We start from the raw sequence: 27,944 nt of genomic DNA on the forward strand, positions 1-27,944 counted from the left end.
ACAGCATTAGTGGTTGAGTTTTTTTCCTTCAGTTTTCTTAGAGTATTTTTTTTACTGTTGAAAACATACAAACTACCAAACCATACTGAATGTCTAAAATATGTGCTGTGTACTAAATATGACTATAAAAATGGAGGATTCTCGGGTTCTGGTGTATCTGCACAAAAATGCTTGATGGGATGGTTTGTCTATTCAGTGTGCTTCACAGTCTATAAAAGTAAGGTTATGTTCCATATTTTATAAATGAATGGCACATGTATACATACCTTAGATTTTTATGCAGTCCTAAGGGATACCTATATAATAAAGTGTATAATGTACACCAATCACAACTAAACCAGGTCTATGCAGACTATGCTGCTCTATTCTAATCTTCACACATGTCAAAAAACTGTAAAATATTGTGCTTTCTGTCTAAAGTTACACACTCTAGGAACAGGATTACAGTATTAGCACAGTACAGAGAACGAGGAGTGAGTTTGGAAATGTTTGCTAATTAAGGAGGTATTTCAAGCAACAAAACTTTCCCTTGGCAGCATGACAAAAAATAAATACAGTTTTTTTTCTTTCATTACATCGTATCTTCTCTGTTTTGTTAACAGAACAGAGCGATAAAGCCTTTTAAATTGCTGAGGTGCATCATAAGACATACAGTAGTGCACTAGCAGGTCACGCTCATGTCCGTTCAGCTCTCAGATTTGTTTAACATTATGCACAAAGTCTCTGTAGGCTACACATATGGTCTGCAAGAAAGGTCTCCGGCTGTTCGTCTTCCAACAACCATCATACGCCAGCATCAGCAGTAGTAACGCTTCTTTAAAAATCAGTGTCCACACTGACCTCTCAGCTGAGGATAAAGTGCCACATTGGACTTCATATAAAGAGACCACAAATGAGGGAGTACTTGTAGCAGTTCACAATACAGCCCGCAACTTATTGTCTGGTTTCCCAACATTTACCATGTATTATTTAGTGAATTCAAAGTGGATTTTTTGTGTGTAAGTCCTTGGAACTGGTTCGGGAATGGGCATCATTAAAGGAGGGGTCAATATGAGTTCTCTTTCTTTTATAGGTGCAGTTCCTGGCACCTTGGTAGTCTCTTGCAAACCGGGCAATAGCTTCAATGTTGCCTACAAATACTCGCTGGTTCTGTAAAATGTTGTTACAGTAGATTAAGGGAGTTTAAAGGAAATGAGAAACAAATTGTACGTTGAGCATTTTAATCTTTGAGTACCTTTCAAGTGTTTTAGCAGTAAGGTCGAAATTTTGTCTTTTTGAAATGACAATTGGGTTTAGACTAAAGGCCAAGCGTGTAATACCTAGTATTACACTGGGTATGAGGTATATTAAAGAGTAGCCTAACATCCACTTATTTTTTGATAATGTAGTATTATTGTGGGTATAGGCTATGAGATACAGTATGCTGGCCTCCACTTCTGACACAACAAATACCTAAAAATAACTACAGTGTAATTCATCCGTCTTTGTATCCACTTACAGAGTGGATACAAAGAGGTTACAGAGGGGGCTGTCCCAGCTGTCATAGGGCAAGATGCAGGGCACACCCTTGACAGGTCACCAGTTTATCACAGGACTAACACAAAGAGTAAATGGTAAATAGACTGGTTCTAAAATAGGGCTTCCCTACTTGAGAACATCACTCTTTCATATTCACACAGGGACTTTTTCTCTAGATCTAAGTGCTTTCTATCAAACATTTTTCCATGTTAGGAGCAACTTGGGCTTCAGTATCTTGCCCAAGGATACTTCGGCATGCAGACTGGAGCAGCCACCAGACAACCATTCACACCTAGAGCCGATTTAAATTCGCTGATTAACCTAACCCTATGTGTGTATGTCTTTAGGTTGTGGGAAGAGTTCCCAAAGAGAGCATGCAAATTCCAGTCAGAAAGGTCCCAGACTGGATTTGAGCCTAGATACTTCTTGCTGTGAGGCAACAGTGCTAACCACCCCACAGCCTGTTCAGTTTTTTCCTTTAAAACTTTTTTTCCTTTACCTGTTGGTAAGTATTGTAAGGTACTGAAAATTACACTGTCAATTGAGAATTACTTGATAAATGCTGGGGAATTGCACAGTGAGTCACAGATTGTATTAACCAATGCTACAGAACAAAACAAAAAACATTTGTGCCCTTTTCATGCAAAAAGTTAGTGGCTTTAGCCAATCCCTGGATCTCCAATGTGTTGGCTGCAAATCACAAACACTTGATTGTGTCTCTGACATTTAGTGCAAAATAACCTACCTACAAAGAGATCTAAGATGTAGTGAAATCCAGTTTCAACGAGTCAAAACTACAGACAGTAAACTCAGAGCACACGTTATTGAAAGTTATTCTGCTGTACTTTGTCTCTCCACTTGTGTCTGCTTGTACCCTCGAGCAGAAGGTGGCTCAAGAAAATCACCAACACCACTGAAGACGCTCATATTATCTGACATACACTGACTTCAATACAATATATTTTTGGCAACTCCTGAAGGAATCATAGTCACTACAAATGACACAAATTTACTATCATCATCATCTGAATCCTCAACATAAAAAGAGTTCATATGAACAATTAGTTTCCCTTAAAGTACAGGAAGTTCAGTCATCGCTTGCTCAGGTTAGTGCTTGGAGCAGTTATTAGCACAGAAGACAACTTGCAAAGCTGCTCACACTCCATTGGCTATGGCATGATTCCCGATCACCTCCCCACCAGTTGCAAGGGCGTATGAGGCAGGTACCGCTGCCAGAGCGGTGGCTGCTGCCACTGTAGCGCCCCCAGTGGCTGAGAGATGTAATGGTGTGTCCTGAACACGGGAGTAGTCCCTATCACTCTTGGCGAGAAGGAGGTGCTGCTCTCCCGGATGGAGCAGGGTCTGACGGGTAAAGGTCTCTCCATCAGCCAGGCTCTCCGGCAGTGGCTGTCCCCGTGGCTCAGGCAGCAGCAGGAGGCAGATGATGCACAGCAGGGTGCAGCAGGCAAAGATCACATGATGCAGGAAGTAGCCCTTCTGGTTGTGGAGCTCCATGATGGGTGCAGTGAGCATGCCAAAGCCAGCGCTAGCCAGGACCAAGCCCAGTCCTCCACCCCTGCAGAAAAAGAGGTCAGAGCTGATTTATTTCCAAGGTGTTCTGATGCACCTTACACTAAAAACAGCAGCATTCTAGAAGCATTCTTCATACAACAGGATTGGGACATCATTAAAAGTTGACTTCTTATTTTTTGAGATATAAACATGGTCAAATAACTTTAAATGGACTGCTTCTTATAAAGTAGCTTTCTACTACAGGCCTCACTTAGCTTGTCTCATGCAGCACTTTTTTAACTATGCCTAAAGGCTTTCTAACCTCCTAAATTACCTAAATTACTTCCTTAACATGTCTCGAAGGTCTCCAAAGGCCTGGTAATGAACGAATCATTTGATTCAAGTGTGCTGACCCAGTGTGATATCTAAAACCTGCATGACGCCAGCCCTTCAGGCCTGGAGTTCCCCAACCCTGATGTAAGGAGTCACAGATTGATCCACGACTTTCTAATTGGTAGATGACCCAGTCTACTACTCGAGCCACAGTCACCACAATGCAAATAATGAGATCAGCCTACATACATACCCCTTTTTTTCCTATTTTTGTCTCTGTATTATATTTGCAAAAGTAGAACACATCACCTAGTCATGTCATAAAAACAGCTCTAGTTGTAAGCATAGAAGCCCCACCCACCTGCTGTTTGGACCTTCTGTTTGTAAGGGAAAGCCAATCAGAACAATTGGAGGCTGGAGTGAAAAGGATATGAGCTCAAATGGCTTTTTTCTTTCAGATGAAGAGGTTGCACCAAAGCCTAATATAGGATATTTGTGGATTTTCTGACTGGTGAATCATACGGTGCTAATGTATTAGGAGTACAGAGCTGAAAGTGGGCAGGATACATCCCACTTAAGAGTATTAAAATGGCAGGCTTTATTCAGCCACTTTTATCACTTTCTTAAGCTGACAACGGTCTTCACTCAGCATCTGGTCAGATCTGTTGCTCTGAACCTCCTTCATAACCTCTTACAGCCCTTTTTCCATAAAGCCACGTTTTCACCAGTTTTCTGTGGAGCCATTGTAATCAATAATGTGGCACACATTTTTCTTTCCAAACACTTGTCAGTCATAAACACACCACAAGAGGGAGCAAATATGCAATTTGAGAACAAAAGCTGTGTGCAGACACTGTCATAATAGACGATATATTTTTTAAAGTAATAAGACTGTTTGCTTTCATAAGATGTATGTTGTGTTTATGACTATGCAGGCTCACCTGATGACAGTAGGAGTGATTTCAGCACAAAAGAAAATGCTGAGTGTGCTGACAGCATGAGAAGAGAACATCCCAATTATGGAGAAGGCCACAGAGAATTTCCTGTTAAGAGTGTCTCGCAAAACTGTTCAAAAGAGAGGAAACAAGCAATAAAAATCAGCAACAACAAATGTAACATGATTCCAGGGACATAAATGACATTGTTTACTGTGTATCACTAAGTTTTCCTCAAACCAGTGGAAAGGTTTATCATTTTAATTGTTTTAGATGATAAATCTCGTAACTGCAAATGTACCTGTGTCATGGCGAAGGCTGTACTTCCCAATCACTGGATTCCATTAGTGAGCATTGGAGAAAAGAGAGATGTCATTAGTAAGCACGAAGAGCAGCACAGCACTGACTCAAAACAAGCAGAATAAAAGCCTTCAGGAGAACAGTTTACCACTGAAGCCTGAAATAATGACTACATGCTCCAAAAAGTTTCAAGGATATATTCATGGTATTTTCACCAGTAAAAACAAGAGGTGAAAAGTGTAAAGACTGGATTAACAATGTTTCTATTAGTTTTGAGAAGAGAGGCTAAAGTTAGCATGCCTAGCTAATAGCTTGCTACTTATTTGAAATATAGTTTTACTTTGAAGGCAACAGGATAGTATAACATTACAGTCATGGTGTCTGTACAAAGTTAGTTGTATTTTAGACCTTCACACCAAAGTTTCGTTTGAGTCAAACTTTACAGTAACTTTAGTAGCTATAAAAAAATTCTAAGTAATCACTTTTATCCTGTGATAAAACCCTTCTGTCATGATGGTAGTGGTCTCCCCCCAAAAAACATGGCCGTAGATGCATTACAGTGCATCTATGTAACAAAATGTGATTGTGTAACAAAGGTGATTGTGGTTTGGAGCTATATAAATAAAGTTGATTTGAATGGTCTACTTGTGCATTTTTTTATTACTTACAGTTAAGCAAACCCAGCTGCAGCAGTGATGCCAGGGCTGTTATGATCATGAATGTGAGCAGCCCTCCACGCCGACCCATCAGCCCGACCGCAGGGCATAGTGCTAGACAGGTTGCCACGGCGATGCCCGCCATGGTGTAATAGTCAGCATGGCACAAAGCCGTGGGCTGAGCCTCGGGGTCCATCATACTGCGAGCGAAGCAGTGGTGAATTCCATAACCTGTCAGACTGTACATCAAGACAAAACCACAGAATAAGAGAGTGGCCAATGAGGTGCCACCTAAAACATGCGTCCGCCACAGGGCACGTGAGGTTTGAGTATGTCTTCATTCTCTGGAGACCAGCTCATGTGTAATTCATGCTCTCAACACAACGGATGTTGGCTGTTATTAGCAAAGGAACTGTACAAGCCGGGACCACAAACGCAACACACTTACGAGTTGACACACAGCACCACAATGTTTTTCCACAGGTTCCTGGTGCTCATCATCTTGACAATGCAGCTCCTCTGGGGTTTCTTGTGCAGCTCCTGCTCCAGCTCTGGTAGGAAACATGAAACGCACACCTTGAGACCTTTCCTTTTCAGGTGGTAATGAGCACCCGGCCATAAGGGATCTCTAGCACGGAGAAGCTAAAGAGCTTTGGGGGGGCTTTAGATAGATGTAGGACATCACTGTGCCCACTCTCATCATCCCTCTGACTGCTTGGCTACTGGGAGAAGCAGCGACAATGAATCAAACACCATCTCGGGGGAACAAGAAGTGTCGTGGCAGAGAAAGGTGAGACACGTTAATAGCCAGGGATCTCATTTATAAACATGGCGCACGCCGAAAATGAAGTCTGAAAAAGGCCTGTGCAACTTCCCACGCACAAGTTGGGAGTTTTCAAAGGCAATCTTGACGTGCACACTGGTACAGAGAGTCCGACCCACGCTTATGAACATTTTGGAGACAGACAGAAATTAGCAATGCACATTGTGAGGTGCTAAATTAAAGGCATGATGTAAAAACCAATACATAATACTTCACCTCATACGTTAAGTATGATTTCCTATAATGTAGTACTTATGGATCTACTTTATCATAAATATTGAAATGCCAGTAACCCACGGCAGCACTGAGATGAGCAGAATCAAATATTTCTCCAACTCAACATCATATTTTTCATCATACATCCATTACACTAAATATCATCACAAGTTATTATAAAGTGGGCCAAGTTCACCACAGCAAAACAGCTTTTTGAGGGAAGGGTAGAAGACTGATTGAAGTGCACACATTTCTATACTGACCGTGATTTATAAAGGGAAGCTTCTGAGCTGGTGAGCATAGGCATGCTCTATAATTATTATTGCTATTTTTTGTCCACACCATCTCAGCTTCTCTGCTCAGGTATAGTATGGATCCTACACATTCTTTTTAAATGAGACCCCAGGTGCTTCGTACTCAACTGAGATTTACAGGATAACAATGTTGTTGTTAACTGACAGTGCACATGCTCTCCGCACTATTTGGAAGTCAGACTTTGTGTATATTATAATAAAAAACCATTAACAACCTAAAGGACTATGGATCTTTACCTTATTGCGTTTGCATTTCATCATATCAATGGTCTGAGCAGTTTTATATGCATGTCAGTGTCTTTGCTTGCTCATTTCATCACACCGAGCAGCAGCTGACAATTTAAATACATTGCAAAGTGAAGAGAATTGAAGGAAACCAACAGAAAGAATAGAATTCGTGGCCCAGTGGTTGTGGGATCTTTCATCTTCTCGCTCCCTCTTGAATTCATCCTCACCTGTAAGAACTCCGCTTGGCTCAGTTGTCATGTCGACTTGGTTCTTCCTGGCGATCTGCAGCATCATGGCTTTGGACCGCCGGTAATGCTGGGTGGCCAGCAACCAGCGCAGGGATTCGGGAAAAATCCTGTAGAGGGAGTGAAAGAGGGGGATGGCGAGGAGAAGCAGACAAAGGATGAGCAGAAGATTTGTAAACGCAAGAAAGAAACAAGTGAGGGCAGAAGAAAACAAGAGGAGAAAGAGACTATTGTTTGTAAAATCGGAGCGAGCTTGTGTGGTGCCGTGTGTACTGTACAAGCCATCGCCTGGCTCAGAGCTGTGGATTTTCTTCAGAGGGCGGGACTCACCAGACGTATGGCAGCATCAGTACGAAAGGACTGATTATGACGATCTGCAGGACCTGCCAGTCATCCCGGTTTGGCCAATGGCGACACAGAGCGGCCACCCCTGGCATCAATAGCTGCCCGCCCACCATAAGAAAACTGGCCACCATAGTCATGGAGAAACGCCAACCTGGCAAACACAGCTCGATCCCTAAAATAAAAAGACAAGTACGAGAACAAAAAGACTTCATTTTACAGAAAACATGGCTTCCTTTGGTGTCAGTGCGCCACGATAGGCGAATAAATTATGTATGCGCTCTGTGTGTTTGGATGTGATTACCATTATAAACTTGCAGCTGTCTTAATGGCCTGAAAGAGCATGTGTTTGTTTAATGGTGAGGTAGGCACTGAATTTCCTGTCATGAATTATTGAACACTTATTGCTGATCCTTCCCCTGAGAGCGCACTAGTTTAACACCAGGCCTCTTCATTAAGTTAGGATGGACTGCATGTGGAAGCGTGTGAGTGAGTTCAGCTGCTCGGTGAGCTTTTCGCTGGAACCGTCCTTTAAGTCCTTCCCACGTGACTGGGCTCCTATCCTTTCCCTTACTGCCTGTAACATGGCACAGTCCAGATGGCCTGGCCCATATGGCAAGGGCCTTTTGAAGGTGACCATTGTTGGTGGATGAGAAGGGAGGAAGGGGGGCATACTCACTATACTCACTAACCTGTACTGTCACTTGTTATTGTGAGGCAGAGAGAGGAAGCTGGGCTGGGGGGTTGACAGAGTAAAGAAAGTAGAGTAGGGACTGAATACAAATTACCTAACCCTCCAAAAGTCCCTCCATTCATCAGTGGAATCACCAGAGGAATGATAATAAAGACTGGTGTGTGTGAGAGAGTGAGAGAGAGAGAGAGAGAGAGAGAGAGAGGAGGAAATACAGAGAAAAACACAATGAGGAAGAAGGAGGCGGGATGGAAAGATGACTAAGATTTTCAGATAAAAGAATGAAAGGAAAATGATTCAGCTAGAGGTTAAAGGTATTACTGAAATTCCCTTGAACTGTTTTTCTTCCTTAGACCTGAGTCAAAAATCTTCCCACACAAGGTCCAAAACAGATGAAGGAAACTGCACTGACCCATAATCCTTAACCTGGCCTTCTGCTTCTACTTTTTCTAGCCAAAAAGACAGTGTGAGTCTGTCTCTGGCCCAGTGATGGGAGCAGTATACAGCTTTTCACTATTTTTTAACATAGCGGTCTAAAAATATAGCATTAAATGTAAATTATCAAATCCAAATGTTTCCAATGTAAAATAAATAAATAAATAATAACTTTATCTCAAATCACAAAAAGAAACTGAGAAGTCAGACCACGAGCCAGAGTTGACCCAGGATGTGAATGTGATGGATGCTTAGTTACACTTCTGCTGATCGGCTTTATTTTCATATCGGTTTCTTGTCCTGTGTGTTTAGTAACCACACGCTGTTCCCAGATCTCGGTCAGTCTGTACAATTAAAACTGCACAAATCAATAATTTACTCAACAGCAGATCGAACGACTGAGTCTAATGTGAAAGAGGTCGCTAATGGTGACAAACAGACTGAGAAAATCACCCAACTCTGCTTTTTATATCCACCCTGCTGAGCAATTTAGCATTGTTTATCCCAGAAAACTCAACCCTGTATAAGGCAGCAACAGGTGGCCATTATTAAGCTTCAGTTAAGCTCTGTGCACTTCGTAGGAAACAAGACCAAATGACAAGGATGATGCAGCTAAAAATACAAGTCGCTGACTTTAAATAAACAAGCTTTGTTTCAGCAGGATATGTATACTGTACGATAACTCATTACCCAAAACAACAGTGAATGCAACTTCAGCTTTAAGCATTTGCCTTAACCCATGTCAAGCCATCAGTGCTAAATGTGTCTAATATGTATTAAGATAAGATAAGATAAGATAAGATAAGATAAGATAAGATAAGACAAGACTTTATTGATCCCACAGCGGGGAAATTTTTGCGTCGCCTCAGCTCAGGTACAGATATATGAAGGAAATACAAAAATACAAATAAGTACAATCAATGAAAAAAGTAAGATAATACACTATATACAATGGTAGCATACACAGTATGTGATTATGGATATAGTTGGAAATATGGAAGACATAAACTATATAGCTTGGAAGGTCATGGAAGGTCCATTATGCATGAAGTGGTGACCGTGGATGTTCACAGTGTCCAGTGACTTATGACATCGTGATAGAGGAGTTATAGAGACTAACTGCTGTTGGGATGAATGATCTGCGAAAGCGCTCCTTCCTGCAGCGAGGGTGTTTCAGTCTCTGACTAAAGGAGCTGCTCAGCCCACTCACATACTCATGCAGTGGGTGATGTGGGTTGTTCATGATGGATGTCAGCTTTACTAACATCCTCCCCTCACCAACCACCTCTACAGACTCCAGGGGACATCCCAGCACGGAGCTAGACCTCCGCACCAGTTTGTCAATCCTGCTCCTGTCCCTGTCCGTGCATCCACTCCCCCAGCAGGCCACTGCATAGAAAAGGGCAGATGCTACCACAGTGTCATAGAATGTCCTTAACAGAGTCCTGCAGACTCCGAAGGACCTCAGTCTCCTCAGCAGGTGGAGTCGACTCTGGCCCTTCTTATACAGGACGTCTGTATTTGTAGTCCAGTCCAGTTTATTGTTGAGGTGAACACCCAGGTACTTATAAGAGTCCACTATCTCAATGTCTTTCCCTTGGATGTTCACCGGTGTTGTAGGGGGTGACTTCCTCCTGAAGTCTATGATCATCTCCTTTGTCTTGCCGGCGTTGATTCGGAGTACGTTGGTCTCACACCAGCCAACAAAGTCACTGATGACCCCCCTGTATTCCCGATCATTCCCGTCTGATACGCATCCAATGATGGCTGTATCATCTGAGAACTTCTGTATATGGCAATCGTCCGAATTATAACAGAAGTCTGAAGTGTAAAGGCTGAACAGGAAAGGTGAAAGAACCGTGCCCTGTGGTGCCCCCGTGCTGCAGATTACCACCTCGGACACAGTCATGGAGCCTCACATACTGTGGTCTGTTGGTAAGGTAGTCGATGGTCCATGCAGTCAGCTGTTTGCCTACTCCGGCTCCCTCCAGCTTCCCTCTCAGTAGTGCAGGTTGGATGGTGTTGAAAGCACTGGAGAAGTCAAAAAACATGATCCTCACAGTGCTCCCCGCCTGCTCTAAGTGAGAGAGGGATCGGTGTACCAGGTAGATGACAGCGTCATCCACCCCAATTCCAGAACAGTAGGCGAACTGCAGGGGGTTCATCTCTGAGCCCAGCAGTGGCTGAAGGTGGTGCATGATGAGCCTTTCCATGGTCTTCATCAGATGAGAAGTCAAGGCAACAGGCCTGAAGTGGTTGGGCTCCCTGGGGTGTGCGATTTTTGGCACCGGAACCACACAGGAAGTCTTCCACAGTTCAGGAACCCTCTCCAGGCTCAGGCTCAGGTTGAAGATGTACAGGGCCACCTGACAGAGCTGCTCTGCACAGTCCGTGAGCAGTCTGGAGCAGATTCCATCCGGACCTGCTGCCTTCCTTGCCTTCGTCCTCTTGAGCTGATTTCTCACCTGATCAGCTGTGAAGTAGATGTGATGTGAGACTGGGCTGGAGTGGGGGGTGGGGCTTGCTTTGTTGTGGATAGATGTGTGAAGGGGGTGAAGCAGGGTTGTGGTGAGAGGAGAGCTCAGGTGACAATGGCATTGCACCCGGAGGGGGGGCGGCAAATGGAGGGGGGTTAATGGAACCTGGGGGGTGGGAGAGGTGATAAGTGGGCCATTGTCAAATTTGTTAAAAAACAGATTCAAGTCGTTAGCCCACCCCCGGCCAGCAGACACTGTGGCTCCTCCATTGTCCTGGAAATGTCCAGAGATTTGTTTCATGTTCCTCCAGACTTCTCTGACGTTTTTCTGTTGGAGTTGGTTTTCCATCTTCCTCCTGAGGCACTCCTTGCCTTCTCGGATCTTGTATTTAAGATCCTTTTGGACTTTCTTAAGTTCCTCCTTGTCTCCCGACCAGAAAGCACTCTTCTTCTTGTTCAGCAGGGCCTTCAGTTCTGTTGTGACCCACGGTTTATTGTTTGAGAAACACTGTATCTTCTTGGTAGGCACAGTGTTCTCAACACAGAAATTAATGTAGTCCGTGATGCAGTGAGTGAGGGCGTCGATGTCCTCACCGTGAGGCTTGCAGAGTTCCTGCCAGTCTGTGCATTCAAAACAGTCTCTTAAGGCCTCAGTGCATTCCTCAGACCACACCCTTATCACCTTCTTCGTGGGGGGGTTCCTCTTCACCATAGGAGTGTAGGTGGGGTGGAGAAGGACCAGGTTGTGGTCTGAGTGGCCAAGCGGGGGGAGGGGTGATGCACTGTAAGCCTGCTTTGTGTTGGCAAACAATAGATCCAGGGTTTTGCTGTCCCTTGTATGGCAGTCAACGTACTGGGAGAAGTTTGGGAGAGTGACAGATAGTGAGGCATGATTGAAGTCCCCAGAAATAATAATGAGGGACTGCGGATGTGCCATCTGTAGCTGAGAGACAGTGGAGTGAATGTAATCACAGGCTGCTGTAGCGTCGGCCGAGGGTGGGATGTAAACAGTCAGCACAATAACGTGTGAAAATTCCCTGGCCAGGTGGTATGGCCGGACGCTAACTGCCAACAGTTCAATGTCTTTGGTACAGCTCTGTTCCTTCACAGTGATGTGCCCCGGGTTACACCATCTCTCATTGACATACATTGCTAGTCCACCACCTCTCCTCTTACCACTCTCCTTTGCATTCCGGTCCGCTCTAACCAGTTGAAAGCCATCCAGAGTTATGACAGAGTCCGGTGTGTGGTCCCTGAGCCATGTCTCAGTGAACAGGAGGAGGCTGCTCTGCTTGTACTCCCACTGCAGTCTGGTTAGCGCAATTAGCTCTTCCATCTTGTTGGGTAAAGATCTTACATTACCCATGAGAATGGATGGAATGCTTGGTTTGTACCGTCTCCTTCTTTCCTGGTACTTCACTCCAGCCCTGCGTCCCCTCCTCCAACGTCATAATTCCTTCGGAATCTTGGGTCGCTCCTCCAGGAGTACTTTCCTGTTGCCCAGTGCTAGCAGCTGCTCCCTACAGTAAACAATGGCTTGGCTTACAGATTCTCCAGAAGTGGTGGTAAAAAGTCCCAAAAAGAGTAGAAGACATACTACTACTCTCACAAAAATTTGTGGGTCCAAATTTTAGCTTCTTCTTCTCCTTGACTGTTTCTTAATATCCAAGTATGCAAGTTTTTACTTGTTTACATGCTAGTTTGTACCTGGAAAGTTCATTCGGGAGTCCAGACTTCCCGAGGACGTGAGACGCGTGCGATCATTCACAATTGGAACGGCAGTGATGGTATTACAGTTCAGGTCCAGTGTGTTTTTACCACATTTTCACTTTAATTTCATTGTGATTTTTATTTACAATATACATTTTCCATGATACACCTAATTACTAGATTTCTTTTTAAAAAATCATGTTTAAAAAACTGGCTTTAAGCAATCATGCAAAATGCTTGGCTATAAAAGGACCATCCATGTGAAATTATTTGGCAAGATTGCAGTAAAAACTGGACTGATTCCTTCATTAATTTACATTGGAGTGATCTGAGAACATGGTAAAGAGTTGTTACATGCCAGAGTACGTTGCTCTGTTTTTCTGTTGCTCCTGTCTTTCAGGTGTCAAGCCTCCACCTATTGGCCAATTCAAAGATAATTGGCACACGTCTATTGGCTGACCTGGGCACAGTAGGTCAATAGCTTGCCAGGGATCAGTAGAAAAGAGCAGCTCCCTGGACAGCTGGGCAGCTTCTGACTCTTGTGGAACTCTTGTTTGTAGGCTTCTGTGTACGTAAAACAGAGTGTGTTGGTGGGAGGCTGGACAAGTAAGCTTGGGGTACCCTATACACTGGCAGCAGAGGTTTGACTGTTACAGACACTAGGTTATGCAGCTGATGCCACTTTTGTATGTTTTGACTGGACTTTTTTGTCGAGCAGCTAGACGGGCCTTTTGTTTTGCATATTGCTTTATTTAGACCCAGGGAAGCTGTTGACCTCCTTTTGTTTTGTTAATTTATTTGATTTGGCTCAACCGATTGGTCCTCCTTCCCCACTTTTTTTTTTGTTGTCAAGTTCATTGTTGTCAAGGCATGACAACAGAATGAAATCCTGCCTGACTATTAACCTAGCTGTTGTCCGTCTTCGTTAATTTTGGTGGTCTTGTGTTAATGTCTCCTCCCTGCCTTAGCCCCCACCATGGTCAGGGGGGGATGCAACACAAATGGAGGCTCGTCCAGGATTCGAACCCAGAACCTCTTGCACCTGAAGCGAGAAGCATACCCCTAGAGTCTAGGGGTATGCCAGTGTTCTAGACATGCTACCTACTATAATATTAATCTTGTCTTTAGCTAAGCACAAACAAACAGATCATCTGACTCCATCTTATCTTATTCTTTGCATCTTCTCCTGTCAAATCAAACCCTTTGCATTTTGTATTCTACGGGTGTGTCGAAATACAAAAATTCGCTATTGTAAGGTTAAAAAGTTTTGTTTGTTAAACCTTAATTTGCTTTACTTACAGACAACACTAAACACCAAACTTTATCATCTGGAAATATAAAATTATTATTGCACTTTTACTCAGCTAGTATGCACATGTAGTCAGTTTGAGCTGCAGTCACTCAATATTACCTTTGTTCACAGTCAATAAGACTGAATCACAATCGAAAAGAGAAAATCAACTGTACTTTGGCAAAGGCAATGTATCCCTAAAGTAACCTCACAAAAAAAAAAAAAAATGCTACCCAACTCTCTGGGGGAGGAGCCTGATCCTGCTGACTCTACTGGGATATCAATACGCACACACAAACAGGCATGCTGGCAAGGACCTTTTGTTCCAGCTGAGTGGGAGAATGGCTCTCCTTGTGCTGATTATCTCACTGCCCACTGCCACCCTCCCTCCTGTGTGCAACCCCCCCCCCCCCCATTCCCTCTAGCTCATCAGTGTGGTTGAAGTAGCTTTCACACCCTCCATAAAAGCACCTCCACCCCCAGCACCACCACAGTTTTTTTTAATCCCCCCACAGCTTCTCATACTTTGCATCTAAAAGTGAACAGTCATACAGAAAGAAAAAGGGTCTGAATAAAAAGAAGCTGATAGAATGGTCAAACTAATTTTCAATGATGAATGGTTGATAGTACTACCACACACACGTACACACACTTTTATGTTGTCTGCTGCTCCCTGGCTAACCTTGCCTCTGGCATGAGAACAGCATGGAGAGACAATTAGCTTCCTAACAGCATGAGCTCAGAGTGAGAACCACAGTCTGTGTTTGCGATTATGACGAAGATTTATAGCTCAGCTGGTGATGGGAAAAGATATTGTTGAAATTTTGGAAAAAGGGAGTGTCGTGTTCCTGAAACAAAAAGCTATAATGGAGCCAAAAAACAAACAAACACCCAAAACTATTATAACAAGCTTTCATTAACTGTTCTTAATTGTTTAACTTACAGAGTTGCTATAAGTTAAATGCCACTGTTAGTATGCTAGCTCGCTCACAATACTGCAAGCTAAGATGCTAATTAGTGCTAAGCATGAAATAGAACCAAGAGAGAGATGGGATTTGTTAGGTTGTAATTGAACACTAAGAATCGCAACAAACATGACAAATTGACATGAGACGACCATGCAGTGAAAATGTATGCTATGCCTTCTGATGATACTGCCTAAGGGAAGCATATATAATGTAAACAGAATTGGTCCTAGCACTGAACCCTGTGGAACACCATAATTAACCTTGGTGTGTGAAGAGGACCCTCAGTTTACATTAACAAATTGGAGTCTATTAGATAGATATGATTTAACCCACTGTGATGCAGTACCTTTAATGTCTACAGCATGGTCTAATCACTCTAATAGAATATTATGGTCAACAGTATCGAACGCTGCACTGAGGTCTAGCAGAACAACCACAGAGATGAGTCCACTGTCAGAGGCCATAAGGAGATCATTTGTAACTTTCACTAAAGCTGTTTCTGTGCTGTGATGAGCTCTGAAACCTGACTGAAACTCTTCAAATAGTCTATTCCTCTGCAGATGATTAATTAGCTGTTTTAGAACTACTTCAAGAATTTGTTAGATAAAAAGAAGGTTGGACACCCCCCAACCTGCTCGGCCTGTTGATTAATTTAAACTAACATAATCATCCTGTTGCAACCAGGTTTCTAACAGGCAGAGTAAATTGACTTGTTTATCAATTATTAATTCACAGTTAGTTTTTAGTTTATTTTTTGTCTGTTTGGGAGCTGACACAGTGGGGACTCTGTGGGGATGGGATTTTGGGGGGGGGGGGGGGGGTAACAGGAGGCGAGAAGTAAGAGGAAAGGCGTGTAAGACTGCAATTCTGCTTCCTGGTGCCAACTCTGGATAGTCACGTTTTGGGTGTTTTAATAAATTTGGCCAAATTTCTAGAAATGAGAACTGCTCCATCCAAAGTGGGATGGATGCCGTCTCTCTTAAACTGACCAGGTTTCCTCCAGAAAGCATCCCAATTATTTATAAAGCCCACATCATTTTTTGGACACCACTCAGACAGCCAGCAATTAAAGGAGAACATGCACCTAAACATGTCACTCCTGTCCAATTGGGGAGGGGACCGACTACAGTTAACTACAGAGTCCAACATTGTTTTGGCAAAGTAACACACAATTCAATATTGGTTTTAGTGACCTCCAACTGACGTAACCCGGTGTCATTACTACCGATGTGAAATATAATGTTATAATTTATTGAATTTATGTTTACCCTTAGCCAGTAGTTTTAAATTTCCCTTAACGTCGCCTGCTCTGGCCCCTACAAGACAACTGACTATGGTTGCTGGTGTCTCTATCATCACGAGCCCTAGTTCGATCCTGGGAGGAAGCACAAATCCCTTTGGGTTGCGTCAGGAAGGACATCTGCAGTAAGGAATTTGCAGAGTCAAACATGCAGAGCTACCCACTGTTTTAACCCTTTGTGAATAGAAGCAGCTGAAAGTAGCTTTTACTCTCCAGTGTGAAGATTTGTGACTTTTATAACACTGTTCACCTATTCACACACACACATTCATTCAGCACTTTCTATTTCTTTTTAACTAATACATACACTCTCTCTCACAATAATGAATGTTTTGGGGGAAATGTAGGGTTCAGTATCTTGTGCAAGGACACTTCAACACGAGACTGGTGGAGCTGAGGCTCATACCATCAATCTTCCACCTGAATTTCAATTCAGTTTTGTTTATATGGCACCAAATCATAGCAGTTGCCTCAAGGCCTTTTATACTGTAAGGTAAAGACCCTACAACAATAAAAAGAAAACAGAAAACAGTCATGCTGTTAGCATGTGAGGATTTAACTTAAAATAAAATACCAATTGGAATTTGGACAGACCAAACAAGCACTATGTAGACACCATATGGGGCTCCTGAAACCCCGCTAGGCATTTTTGTGGCATTTTATAGACTAAACAATATTAATCAGTCATGACACAAATCTGTTTCAGCCTAAGGGGGTGACTTCATAGACAGCTTGACAAGGGCACAGCATCTGAGTCAGCAGAAGTCCTCACCATGAGCTCAAAACTGCACACACCTGCATACACCGTATAGTGCTTGTCTTTGTCATTTCCTACAAGGAAATCAAGGGGCAGAGACAGAGAGGAAAAGGCAAAGGCATTAACCTTGTTCCACTACTCTAACGCAACTGCAGCCTAATTCTTCTGGGCCCATGCAAATTACATTCACTGAAAATCTTTTGAGAAGCGAATACCAATCCCCCTCTAGGATTCAGTAATGGTACTAAAAATTCTGCAGCTTTCTACAGTTGCTCCAGTGAATCTGCTGGGATTCATATGTTTGATTCACATGTTGACCCAGTTTATGGAGAAAAAGAAACTTACCAAATGTGTCTGTATAAACTTTTCAAATGACTCCTGCAGCATAAAATCCACTTTTCTGCCGCAGTATGCTGCAAACCAGAACATTCAAGTCAAGTCGGAGGTTCGTCAGTACAAGAGAAACTCTTTCGTGTCGAGTCTGAATCGAGTCTGGAGTCCTTATTTTTACTTGAATGTGCCAACGACATTTGGACACTTTGGGGAGGGTAAACAAGTTATAAATAGAGCTGACTATCAGTCATCATTGGTACTACTGAACAAAAATGTATTTCTCCAAGCTTAATTGCAATGCAGGAAGGAACAGTATGTGAAACAAGATATACAACGGCTGTTTAATCAGAACTTACATCTATTAAAGGTGAAATGGAGTCATCAGGCAAACTTAATCAGGAAATAAAGCAGGTGTTAAAAGGAAGAACACGAAGAGCGAATCAATGATGAGAAATAAAACTAAACTAAATAAAACTCTCGTAAGCTTGTTAGCGAACATGTGCTTATTTACACATCCAGTAGATACATTTTAAAACTGTGTCTGTGTCCAAAGAGTCCTTGGGGAACTACGTGGCTCTTTAGCTGTTAAATGGTGCAGTGTGTTCACACAGAGTGTGCCAAGCTTTTGTTGAAAAAAACCTGCCAGCTGTGGCTAAAATTTGCACTTTGATACTGAGCTAAAACCCACACAAGGAAATGTAGTCTGAAAACAAGGTGAAAATACTTTTTTCAGTACTGTACTGAAGTACCATTGGGCTATACGAGATATCAAAAAAGTACATGTAAGTACAACACACCATGACGCACTGTGCGTTTTGTATTTGACAAAAAAATAAAATCAACGTGCACTAAAGGTGCTCTATATTTGGATATATTCAGGGTTATATGAGAACTATAAACTACATGGCATGTTCACATATGGTGTATGAACCAGTGAATTTTGTCAATAATTACTGCTGTAAAAAAGCATATTTTTGTACACTTTTTCAAGAAGACTATGTCTCCAGGATTGTTTTCAGTGTTTGAGCAAAAAGAAAATAATGTCTGAATTGTAAGTCCAAAATTTAACATCTGTGGATGTTGGATGCTTGGTGGGTTAACCTGCTAACCAGAAAATCCAAATTTCAAATGGAAATACATCATGATGTTACGCAAAACTGGAGGAAGGATCCCACTCCCACCACAGACTTATTGTATGTAAGCATGAGTTGGAACCAAGTCCACCAGGTTTTGGATTCAAACACCCAGTTTCTCAGTTTTGGGTGGCTTACAAATCAGTAACTGCATAACTGCAGTAACTGCATAACTGCAGGCTCTTATTCCCAGCAGGTCAGTTAATGCCAGGGTGTTGGTGTGGCTCGTTACACAAAAGCGGACACATCAAGTTATGGCGTCAGTGTTGTTCTCAGCATGTAAACCTAAGCAGCAAGTGAAAAAAGTCGTAAGAAAAAAGGAAAAGCAAAGTGCAAAACGCAAAGCTAACAAAGTGCCTGGCGTCTGACTGAATGCCTCTCTGGCAGTGAGTTGACATGCTTCATTAGATTTTGTTGGTTTTAAAAAGACTGTTTCTCATTGGAAGTATAGCAGCTAATATAAATATAACCATCTCCTGAATAAAATCCATGGCCCACAACTCAAAAGTTTAAAAAAATGTGGAACAGAGGTCTATTTTAAATACTTTGTCCAAAGCGTGCATAATCGTCAGCCATGTTTTCATGACGAGGCTCAGCATTCTCTTCTGAAACAGACAGAATAAGAAGGAAAAAAGCACGAGGAAAAGGAAACGCTATCCCCTGCAGTTCCCAGAGGACAACTCAGAGGAAGGTGCCATATTACAAACTAATAAGCCCGTGCAGAAATTGTGAAACAACCAAAAACGCACTACAACACACTACAACGTGCACGTGAACACATTTATATTAGGCAAGCTTCACGGCAGCTCAGTGGATTTTATTATGTGCTGTGTGCTATAGAGAGATAACTAAAAGATGAGAGATTTTAAATGAGCCTCCAGAAAATGAGCGCGCGATTGTGTGAGCGCTGGTAGTAATAAGGATGATGGGGTGAAAGGGTGAGGGAGAGAGGGAGGAGGAAGAGGATGGTGTGAATGGGGAAGTTGAGGTAAGCAAAGAGGGGGGAAATGGAAAGGGCTGGAGAGCTGCTGGATTTAGAAACTGGAAGTCAGCGCTGCATTCACAGCAGCAGAGGGTGAAAGGAGGTGGAGGATGAGGCAGGCAGAGAAGAGTGTTTTTAGACGCGATAACGCAGACAGAGCAGTGCATCCACAGCATGGACAAAATCATCTATAATACAGAGCACGCGTGCTACATGCTTATTTTTGCATTTCTTCTTCCTGCTGCATGCTATTTCCAACTCAGCAGTCCAACAGACACTGCAATTATGTGCCTCTGTTGTTCCTCAGCATCTGTTTTTAACAGCACGTTCAGAACACTGAGACACTCTATTATTTTGCTTCCCTACTACAGCTCATTGGGTTTGAAATGTAACATGACTTTGGGATTAAAATATTGCCTCTGAGCTTTAATTTGAGAATGTTTACATCAATGATGGCTGTAAACATCTGGCCCCTTTATGCACCCGGTTCCCCTGTTATGGCGCAGTGCAGCTGGATAATAATACTGAACATTACAGAATAGCCAGCCATAGGGGGGGTTATGATCAAAAAGGAGCGTTCTTGACTGGTTAGTTCAATCACATGACCTTCATTTAGTTTCACCTGCCCCCAGCCTATCAGTGAGCAGTGAACATAGACACAATTACTCACACTCACATTCACAGCTAAGGGCAGTGTAGAATCATCAGTTAGAATAACATGCATATCTTTGGACTGTGGGAGTATCAGGGTACTCCACAGAAATTGCTGTTATAGTTTCCGTCTGCAGCCATAACTGATGACTGTTTAAGTGAGTGAGTTAAAACTAGGCTTTTGAAAAGTTCAAACAAAACGAAACGATTTGCAAACTTGGAAAATGGACGTGTTTATTGAGCCTCTAATTGTCAGCAGTTGACTGAGAGTAAACCATTTTCTAAAGCATCCTACGCAATAAAAGTTGTTAAAAAAGCAGGAGCTCAGCCTGAAAGCTGTGTGGAGACAGTTTGGTCAGTTTGCTTTGACTGCTTTCCACATAAGATAGGATGCAAACTTAGAAAGATTCCCAGCTTGTCCGATCGCCTGGCTTGCTGTGTTTCTCTTGCACTGCAGGACGTCTTTCCTAGATCTCAGAGAAGATAGCACAGTCACGGCATCATTAAGCTGCCTGGGGAATACCAGGTGCTTCGAAGATGAAACAAAAGGAAACGACCACTTAAAATTAAATCCAAGGTAGCCATTACAGGCAAACGAACAAAACAATATGTCGTTGACTGACTTCACTATTTCTGTCCTACTCTACCTCTCTTGGCAAACAACAGAAGGTGATACCAGTAGAGTATGAAGAAATTTTCTATTAACAGTTCCACCTGCATGTGTGTGTTTTTAGCTTGCAATGAAAACAACTGCAAACTGTGTTCCACTGTTCTGTTGTCAGGTGTAAGTACAGTATATAGTCTTTACTGTTAATGGGATGCCAGCATCTATTTTCACTGTCATAGTCTGAGTTCACTTCAAAGAGCACCAATCTGTGGCGGGGAGCCGAATGTTCCTCCTACTGCATGCATCCACACCTCACACAAACACCTTTTTTGTTGCACTTCAAAGTGCATACAGACAATCTGTTGTCTCACACACACAAACAGTTACTTATCCCATCATTGTTAGCTTGGAACACACAAACAAGTGAAACACAGAAAAACTGCCCCACGCTACAGACATTTTTCTTTAGTAAGCAGACTGTGAAAACAGCAGCGAAAGGGGTGAAGCAATTCATTAGCCAAGTATAGAAACAGAGGATCAAATGTATGCTGTGTGACATTCATGTATGTGAGAAAAAAGTTCAATAATGATAATGAAACAAAAAACAGGCTTCTGACTTTTTAGGAACAAGGTGGGAAACAACGTCTTTTGTTTAAATGACATTTTTAAAAATTTGACAGCCCACGAACATGACGCCCCCGAGAAAAAGCTAAGCACATCCTTACTGCTTCCATAGGAAATACAAGTATTAAAGCGGGGATCATACTTTCCACGGCTGCGAGTCCACTAGGGTCTGCTTGGGTCCCAGTGACGTACATTTAGTCATCAGACTGTTAGTGCAAGGGTTCGTGTGAAGGTCTGTACACCTGCCTATTTTCTGCGACCACACAGATGTTTTCTCTTCTCTGGAACAAGAACTTGGCAGCATAGCTTAGGTTTGTAAAGCTGCAGATGAACAAACCACAAAACTTGTGAAACAACGTCCTTTGGACAAACAAGACCACATTGGAGATTTGGCCACAGTGCACAGCACATCACCACAAACACCTCATACTAACAGTCGAGTACAGTACTGAAGGAGTGAGGAGATCATATTCTGTGGCCTTTCGTACATTTTCTATTATATCATATTCTTTGTAACGACCCAAACTCCAAGTGGTTATCAGTAATATCAAAGCGAAACCTATTATGTTCATTTCCATTTACACATTTTTATTCTTGGACTTGTTGATTCACTCATGATTCATAGTTCAAAACAACCCTAATGCATCTTATACTGGGCCTTCATGCAGCCACACAGTTCATCTTTTAGCTCCCTTCCCCTCCCTTTAACACTTTGTTTCCTGATCGCGAGGGGCTTCTGTGCTCACAGCAGAGCCAAGAGTACAAAAAACTACCTGAAAACAGCATTTTAGAGCAGCCTGAAGCCCGAGCTGTTGTTTTACAGGGATTAATAGCATAGGGACTGATCTCGCTATTTAAAACTTTGGTCATGTTTACAATATGATCATCCCCCATTGGAACAGTATATTCGTGCAAATATTGGATTTATAAGCCATAAAAACAAATATTCTCATATCCATCACAGATTAAATCTGATTCCTCACAAGGCTCTTGGCAGACAGCTCAGGGGAATCTATTTTGCTTGTTTGTTTTCAAAAGCAGTTCAGATGAGATTTATCCAGGACCCCTGCAGAGAGGGACAAAACCCACCCCAAAGCCTTATCTTCATAATGTATGACTAATCTCACTGTGGCCTGAGAAAGAGGGGGCAAACAGAGCAATGAGAAAGAGTGAGCGAAGCGGTGAAGAATGCAAAGGGGTCAAATTGAAAGTATCTGGTGTCGGTTTTAAAAACCTCTGACTCTTCTGCAGAACGTGACACAAGGAGAATATGTTTGGAGTGAAAAAACAACCTTACTGTAAAACATATTCCACTTTAACATTGAGCAACAGAGTATCATGGTGTGCTGTAGCAGCTAACTTTAACAATAAAAGCATATCATACTTCAGATTCAGCCACCAGATCCACTAATGGAAGCTCCTAATAGAGATTCAGGGCCAGGGTTAGTGTTACTACCTATGATGACTTACACCTCAGAGAGCTAAGTAGGCGAGTTTAAGTGCAGTTAGTTTTTCTAAGCATCAAAGTTGAGTTATATGATTCCCTTGACTGTGTGATGTTTTCCAAAGAGGTCAAGGTGGAGTGTTTAGAAATGATCAATTATGCTGGAGTATTTAAACTTCCACCCAAGATATCAGTCGATACATTTAACTGTTGCTGAGTTATGATCAAATTCATTTCGGCTTTAGCAGATTATTCTAGGCTTTCATAATAGCATTACTGCCATTGCCAAACACAGCAAAGGATACACCAGGAAAGAGAACAGAACAGAAAAAGGAGAGAAGAAAAAGACCAAGCAAACAGGCATGAGAAGGTGAAGGCTTGTACTTACTGAGCACGTAGAGGGAGAGAGCAAGGCCCGCCAAGCAGAAACCCTCAAAGAAGCGCAAGGTGCTGAACATGGTGACATTTACAGAGAAGGCAACACTCAGACCAAACACCAGCATGAAAAGCACCGAAAGGATCAACACTGGGTGTCGACCAAACCTTAGAAACAAGAGAGAAAGACAGGGAGATAAAGACGTAGCAAAGAGCTTAAAAACCCAGTTAAACTGAGAAAGAAACTTTTCATGTAAAGTCCGGAGAAAGAGAACATTGCATTCATCGTTTCCTTCAGACTCTAAGCACGTCCTGGTCTGGAGGGGCAGGGGAGGGTTAGGAGGTCACTGGGTCAGGTCCCAACTGAGGCCTCATGGCCCCCGTTGCTTCTTTACATTGTTGTGCATAGTTGCTGATCCCTAACACAATGCAGGTGCTTATTTTCCCACGATGCCACTCGGGCGGCTTGCAGACGGCAAAAGTGACCATAATTAACTTGATGACAGTGGCATTTTGCTCAGTTACAAAAGATATTGTATCATTTAGCTTTGCAGATAGTTCGATATTTAACCATTAAGGCTCTGCGATACTCTTCTTTAAGCTTCCCACCACTCCTAGAGAAGCTGTCAGACATTTCTTTTTTCTTATTCTCGATAACTCTGGATAAAGCACTTTTACAATCTGGTTAATGCCAATTCCACTGTTTGTCTTTTTAGTTTGAATTTGTTGTTATTGATTTTTGAATGGCTTTAAAATCCTCCTCACACAATTTTAGACATTTTTAAATATCTAGCCAGCTAAAGATTGATGTGACACGACAGTCAACAGCTGATGCTGATCTTCACCCAATCAACTGGTCCGTCCTTCGATAATACATTCACTGGCCTTTTTTTTGTCACCTCGCTAGTACCAGGTTGGACCCTTACACCACCACCAACCTGAGCCATTACATGCAGGATGGATCTTTGCTTTCATGTTGCTTATGGGAAATTCTGACAAGATTTGAATGTAGCAGCAGAAACAGAGGCTCGTGTTTCCATGTTCTATTGTTTAATTTGGGGAAATCCATGCAAACTGTAGCCTCATTTTCCTGTCATTTGCTAACAGCAGCAGTATTCAGTGTGGTCTTCTGCCCGTACAGTCCATCTGCCTCGAGGTTCAACATGTTGTTCAGAGATGCTCCTCTGCATGCCTTGGTTTGAACGAGTGGTGATTTGAGTTACAGTTGCCTAATAATAGCTCTAAGCACTCTGGGCATTCACCTCTGACCTCTGACATTAGGAAGATATTTGCACCCAGGTAACTGACCATTTTCTTTAAACTCTACAAGCTGTGTGGGAAAAGCCCAGCAGATGAGCAGTTCTGACAAGAAAAACCCATCTGCTACCAATAGCCAACATTCAAACTTACTTAAATCACCTTTCTTTTTCAATTTCAACTTCAGCAGGTCATCTAGTCCATGTCTAAATGCACTGAGTTCCTGCCATGTGATTGGTTGATTAGATATTTCAGCTAACGGTTAAAGAGTGGTGCCTAATGAGTGACCGATGAGTTTATATTCTTTGAGTTTATTGAAACAATAATGCAGCACAAAGACATACTGCAGTGTGTTAAAGGGAAAGAAATAAGGTTTTAAAAGAATGGGCAAGTTTAGTTAATCGTTGCTTACACGTTTTTTTCCTTCTTCTAGATATGTTTGGCTTTTCTTTGGGAATTTTTTTTCAGCCTGCCTGAACATGTTTTTCTGATTCCAAGCAGTGCTGAGGACACTGTTACCATACTGTTACCACCAAATGCAGATCTTAGTTGTGACACCTGGAATTATCCTTACAGTCTAACAAAACAGACAAAGAAGGAGGCAGCGTACCAGTCAGCCATGACACCCATCACCAGGTATCCAAATATGGAGCCCACAAGCAAAGAGAACTTGGCAATGTGAACCTTCCAGGCCGAGTCACACACTAGGTTCCACTGGAACAGAAACAAAAAGAATGAGAGAAACATAAGTCAGATATTGTTTTCAGAGTAAGGCACTCCCAACATGTTAAAAGGGAATAAGACATCAGGAGGAGCTGAGACACTTATAATATGAAAGCTGCACAGAAGCCAAAAAAGAAACGTGGGCTTCTCTCATCAGAATCCTGTCAAACTCTTCTCACTCTCTGACTCACTGTGTTGATAATTCATGAAGTTGGACGCATCTGCAAACATGCTACAAACACTTCTTAAATATTCAAGTGTTCATCCCACATCTATATTTATGTGTGTTTCTGAGAGACAAAGAGAGAGCAGACACAGTGCATGTGGGAAAGCAGCTGTATGTCTGTTATAACAACAATCAATAGTTTCCCACTCTTTCCTCTAAGCCAGTGGGTCAGTGCACACACCACTGCAGCACTCAGCAGCTGAAGTTTAGCCAAGGACACATGCAGAAGCACTACGTGTGCACCATACTTGTGCATAGCCTTGACAGCATCTGCAAGAGAGCCCAGTGGAGTGACTGAGCTGTGTGTGAATCCAATGTTGGTGTTTAACAAAAAATTTACACATCTCCCTGCTGAGCATCCAACTGCACCACGAAGAGTGAGTAGAGAGAGACAGTTAGAGGTTATGCTCTATGATGGCTGGACAACACAGCCACTGTGAGTTTATTAAGTCTGGGCTTTTAGCACCGCTTTTATCTGAGAAAGCAGGTGTCATTAATGCACAAATGCAGAAGCAACGATCAGCATTGTTGCTTATTAACGTTCAGCCTCTTCTTGTCACAAGGATTCAGTTTGGTGGGGTTTTTTTCTGAATTCTGTCTCTGTAATTGGATTCCAAGAAAAAATAAATAAACTAAGGTTTGAACATAAGCACATGTCAGAATTATCCCGCTTGAGGACCCCGGGGCAAATATGTCAAACAGAGTTTCATTATGCTTCTGTGTTTATTGTGCTTGAATACTGCCTCCTCCCACTACCTGTAGAATAGTATGCTAATGTGATCATTACTGTATTATCTGTGCGCTGTGCGATATAAATGAGTCAACCAAAGTTTTCAGCTATTGTGACACAAGGGCTTCAGTATTAGTTTATTGCCATAAACCAGTTGACACTAGCACCAGCAGAGCTCTGGGTAGGAATACTAGTCTTAATGTATGTGCGAAAACCTCCCATGATGCACTGAGCGCTTCTCCTTCATTGGCCTCTTTTGACTCGCCATCTGTTTATATACAACTTCATGTCATTAACTCTTTTTCGGCTCTGTCCTGTAGTTTGTGTATGTGTTAGGCTCTCCGGGCTCCTATTTTCTCTCTTCCCTTTCTCTCTCTGCACACTCCACTCATACACTCTGGAATTCAGGCGCTTAAGTGTAAGATGTAAAAAGAGTCTCATTATTCTCTTTGAACTGATGTACCAGGCAGCACCAGCTCACTCCAAAGCACAATAAATAAATAAACAGTACGCGGGTCAGTGGGTAACGTGTCAATCAACTGTCTGAGGCTGGCAGTAGTGATGATGACGGCAATCCCCCCCACCTACCCACCCCTGAATAACACTATGGGTCTATGGCGCTCACTCGTTACCTTGGTAACCACATTCTGACTAAGTCCCGTCTGCAGCTCCAGCCTCCACTCCTTACAAGCGCACAGCATTCCGACGCCGTCGCCGTATCCGTGCCCGGTGCCGTTGCCTGTGGGCTTCAACGAGGGCGCGATGCTGGTGACGGTGACCGGCGGGGTCGCCGCGGTCCAGTCGCTTTCGTTTGCCAGTGGCTGCACGCAAGTGCCATTGGGCTGCGCCAGGAGGAAGTAATCCGAAAACTGGCTAAAGCCGATGAACAACGCCGGTATCCAGGTCAGGACCACGAGCTGCTTCTGGTGTTTCCCGAAGCCCCCGAGAGACGGCAGAACGGAGCCGTCGATGTGCGGCAGCAGCCGGGGCGCCGGGCGCTCCAACGGGGTGAAGCCGTTCTCAGGCGTGTGGTCCTGCGCCTCCGGCTGTCCCGCTGCCATTACGACCCGGCACAAAGAGAGCAGCTGTGCGCAACAGCGGGCGAAGCCCCCACTCTGTCGCCCTCCGCGCACTCTGCGTTAAGCCCTTTGACACAAAGGAAGCTCGCCGCACAGATAAATCCGGTGTACGGCCAACAAAAGCACAAACCCCAAAACACACACAGACAGAGAAAGAGAGAGAGAGAGGGGGGAGGGAGGTCTCCGGTCCGTGCGGGCGCGCAGATGCACCGAATCACCGAGCAGTCGTCCTCATGGCGACGGGACTTGAAGTGACCGGTGGGTGTCCGAGTGGAGCGGTTGTGTCAGGAGGAGGAGGACGCTGTGGAGAGGCTCCCGGAGAGCGGTGGGCTCGGACGGGCATGCTCACGGGCTTTGTATTCCATGAGTGCAGCCGGATCCATCCATGCGCCAGGCCCGGTGGTTGAATGGAAGTGTGATACTGAGCTGCATTCAGATCTTCGCAAGATTTGCCGGTTCCTCATCCGCGAGTGCCACAGGTCTCATACCTGTCCAAAACGCGACCCTCTGCAGGTGCGCGTCATTTATCTCCTCGAGCCCAGAATGCGCGTCCTCGCAGACATCACGAGTCCACTTTTGAGAGCGCTGAGTTCAGAGACGCAGTGAAGCACGCTGCTCGGTTTGTCACAGTCTAGTCAATGGGACGCTGTGCCAGAGAGGGGCTTGGAGCAGTAATGGGGGACGGAAGACAAACCCCGCCCTCCTTCGTCGCGCTATGCGCTGCGATTGG

General features: G+C 43.4%; 1 protein-coding gene across 1 annotated transcript; it reads right to left on the bottom strand.

The window, feature by feature from the left end:
* Positions 1-2,547: 2,547 nt before the first annotated feature.
* On the bottom strand, positions 2,548-27,196 carry slc22a23b (solute carrier family 22 member 23b). Its single transcript, XM_085375844.1, has 10 exons — positions 26,768-27,196; positions 25,067-25,170; positions 23,213-23,367; positions 7,411-7,597; positions 7,063-7,190; positions 5,703-5,805; positions 5,267-5,493; positions 4,600-4,632; positions 4,305-4,428; positions 2,548-3,094 (listed from the first exon to the last, which is right to left on the bottom strand). The coding sequence occupies exons 1-10, from the start codon at positions 27,194-27,196 to the stop codon at positions 2,674-2,676; spliced, it is 1,911 nt and encodes a 636-aa protein (XP_085231970.1). The 3' UTR covers positions 2,548-2,673.
* Between the last annotated feature and the right edge of the window lie 748 nt (positions 27,197-27,944).

This window comes from Diplotaxodon limnothrissa, linkage group LG17 (assembly GCF_057381915.1).
Source record: "Diplotaxodon limnothrissa isolate DT_005_m linkage group LG17, D_limnothrissa_male_GT1.1, whole genome shotgun sequence".
Taxonomy (NCBI): domain Eukaryota; kingdom Metazoa; phylum Chordata; class Actinopteri; order Cichliformes; family Cichlidae; genus Diplotaxodon; species Diplotaxodon limnothrissa.

Excerpts from the sequence above, each read along its gene's own strand:
- slc22a23b (XM_085375844.1), bottom strand. The coding sequence starts at position 27,196 with ATGGCAGCGGGACAGCCGGAGGCGCAGGACCACACGCCTGAGAACGGC. Across the intron at positions 7,191-7,410 it reads CTGATGCTGCCATACGTCTG|GATTTTTCCCGAATCCCTGC; the intron begins GTGAGTCCCGCC and ends CTCCCTCTACAG. Across the intron at positions 4,429-4,599 it reads CAGCCTTCGCCATGACACAG|TTTTGCGAGACACTCTTAAC; the intron begins GTACATTTGCAG and ends TCTTTTGAACAG.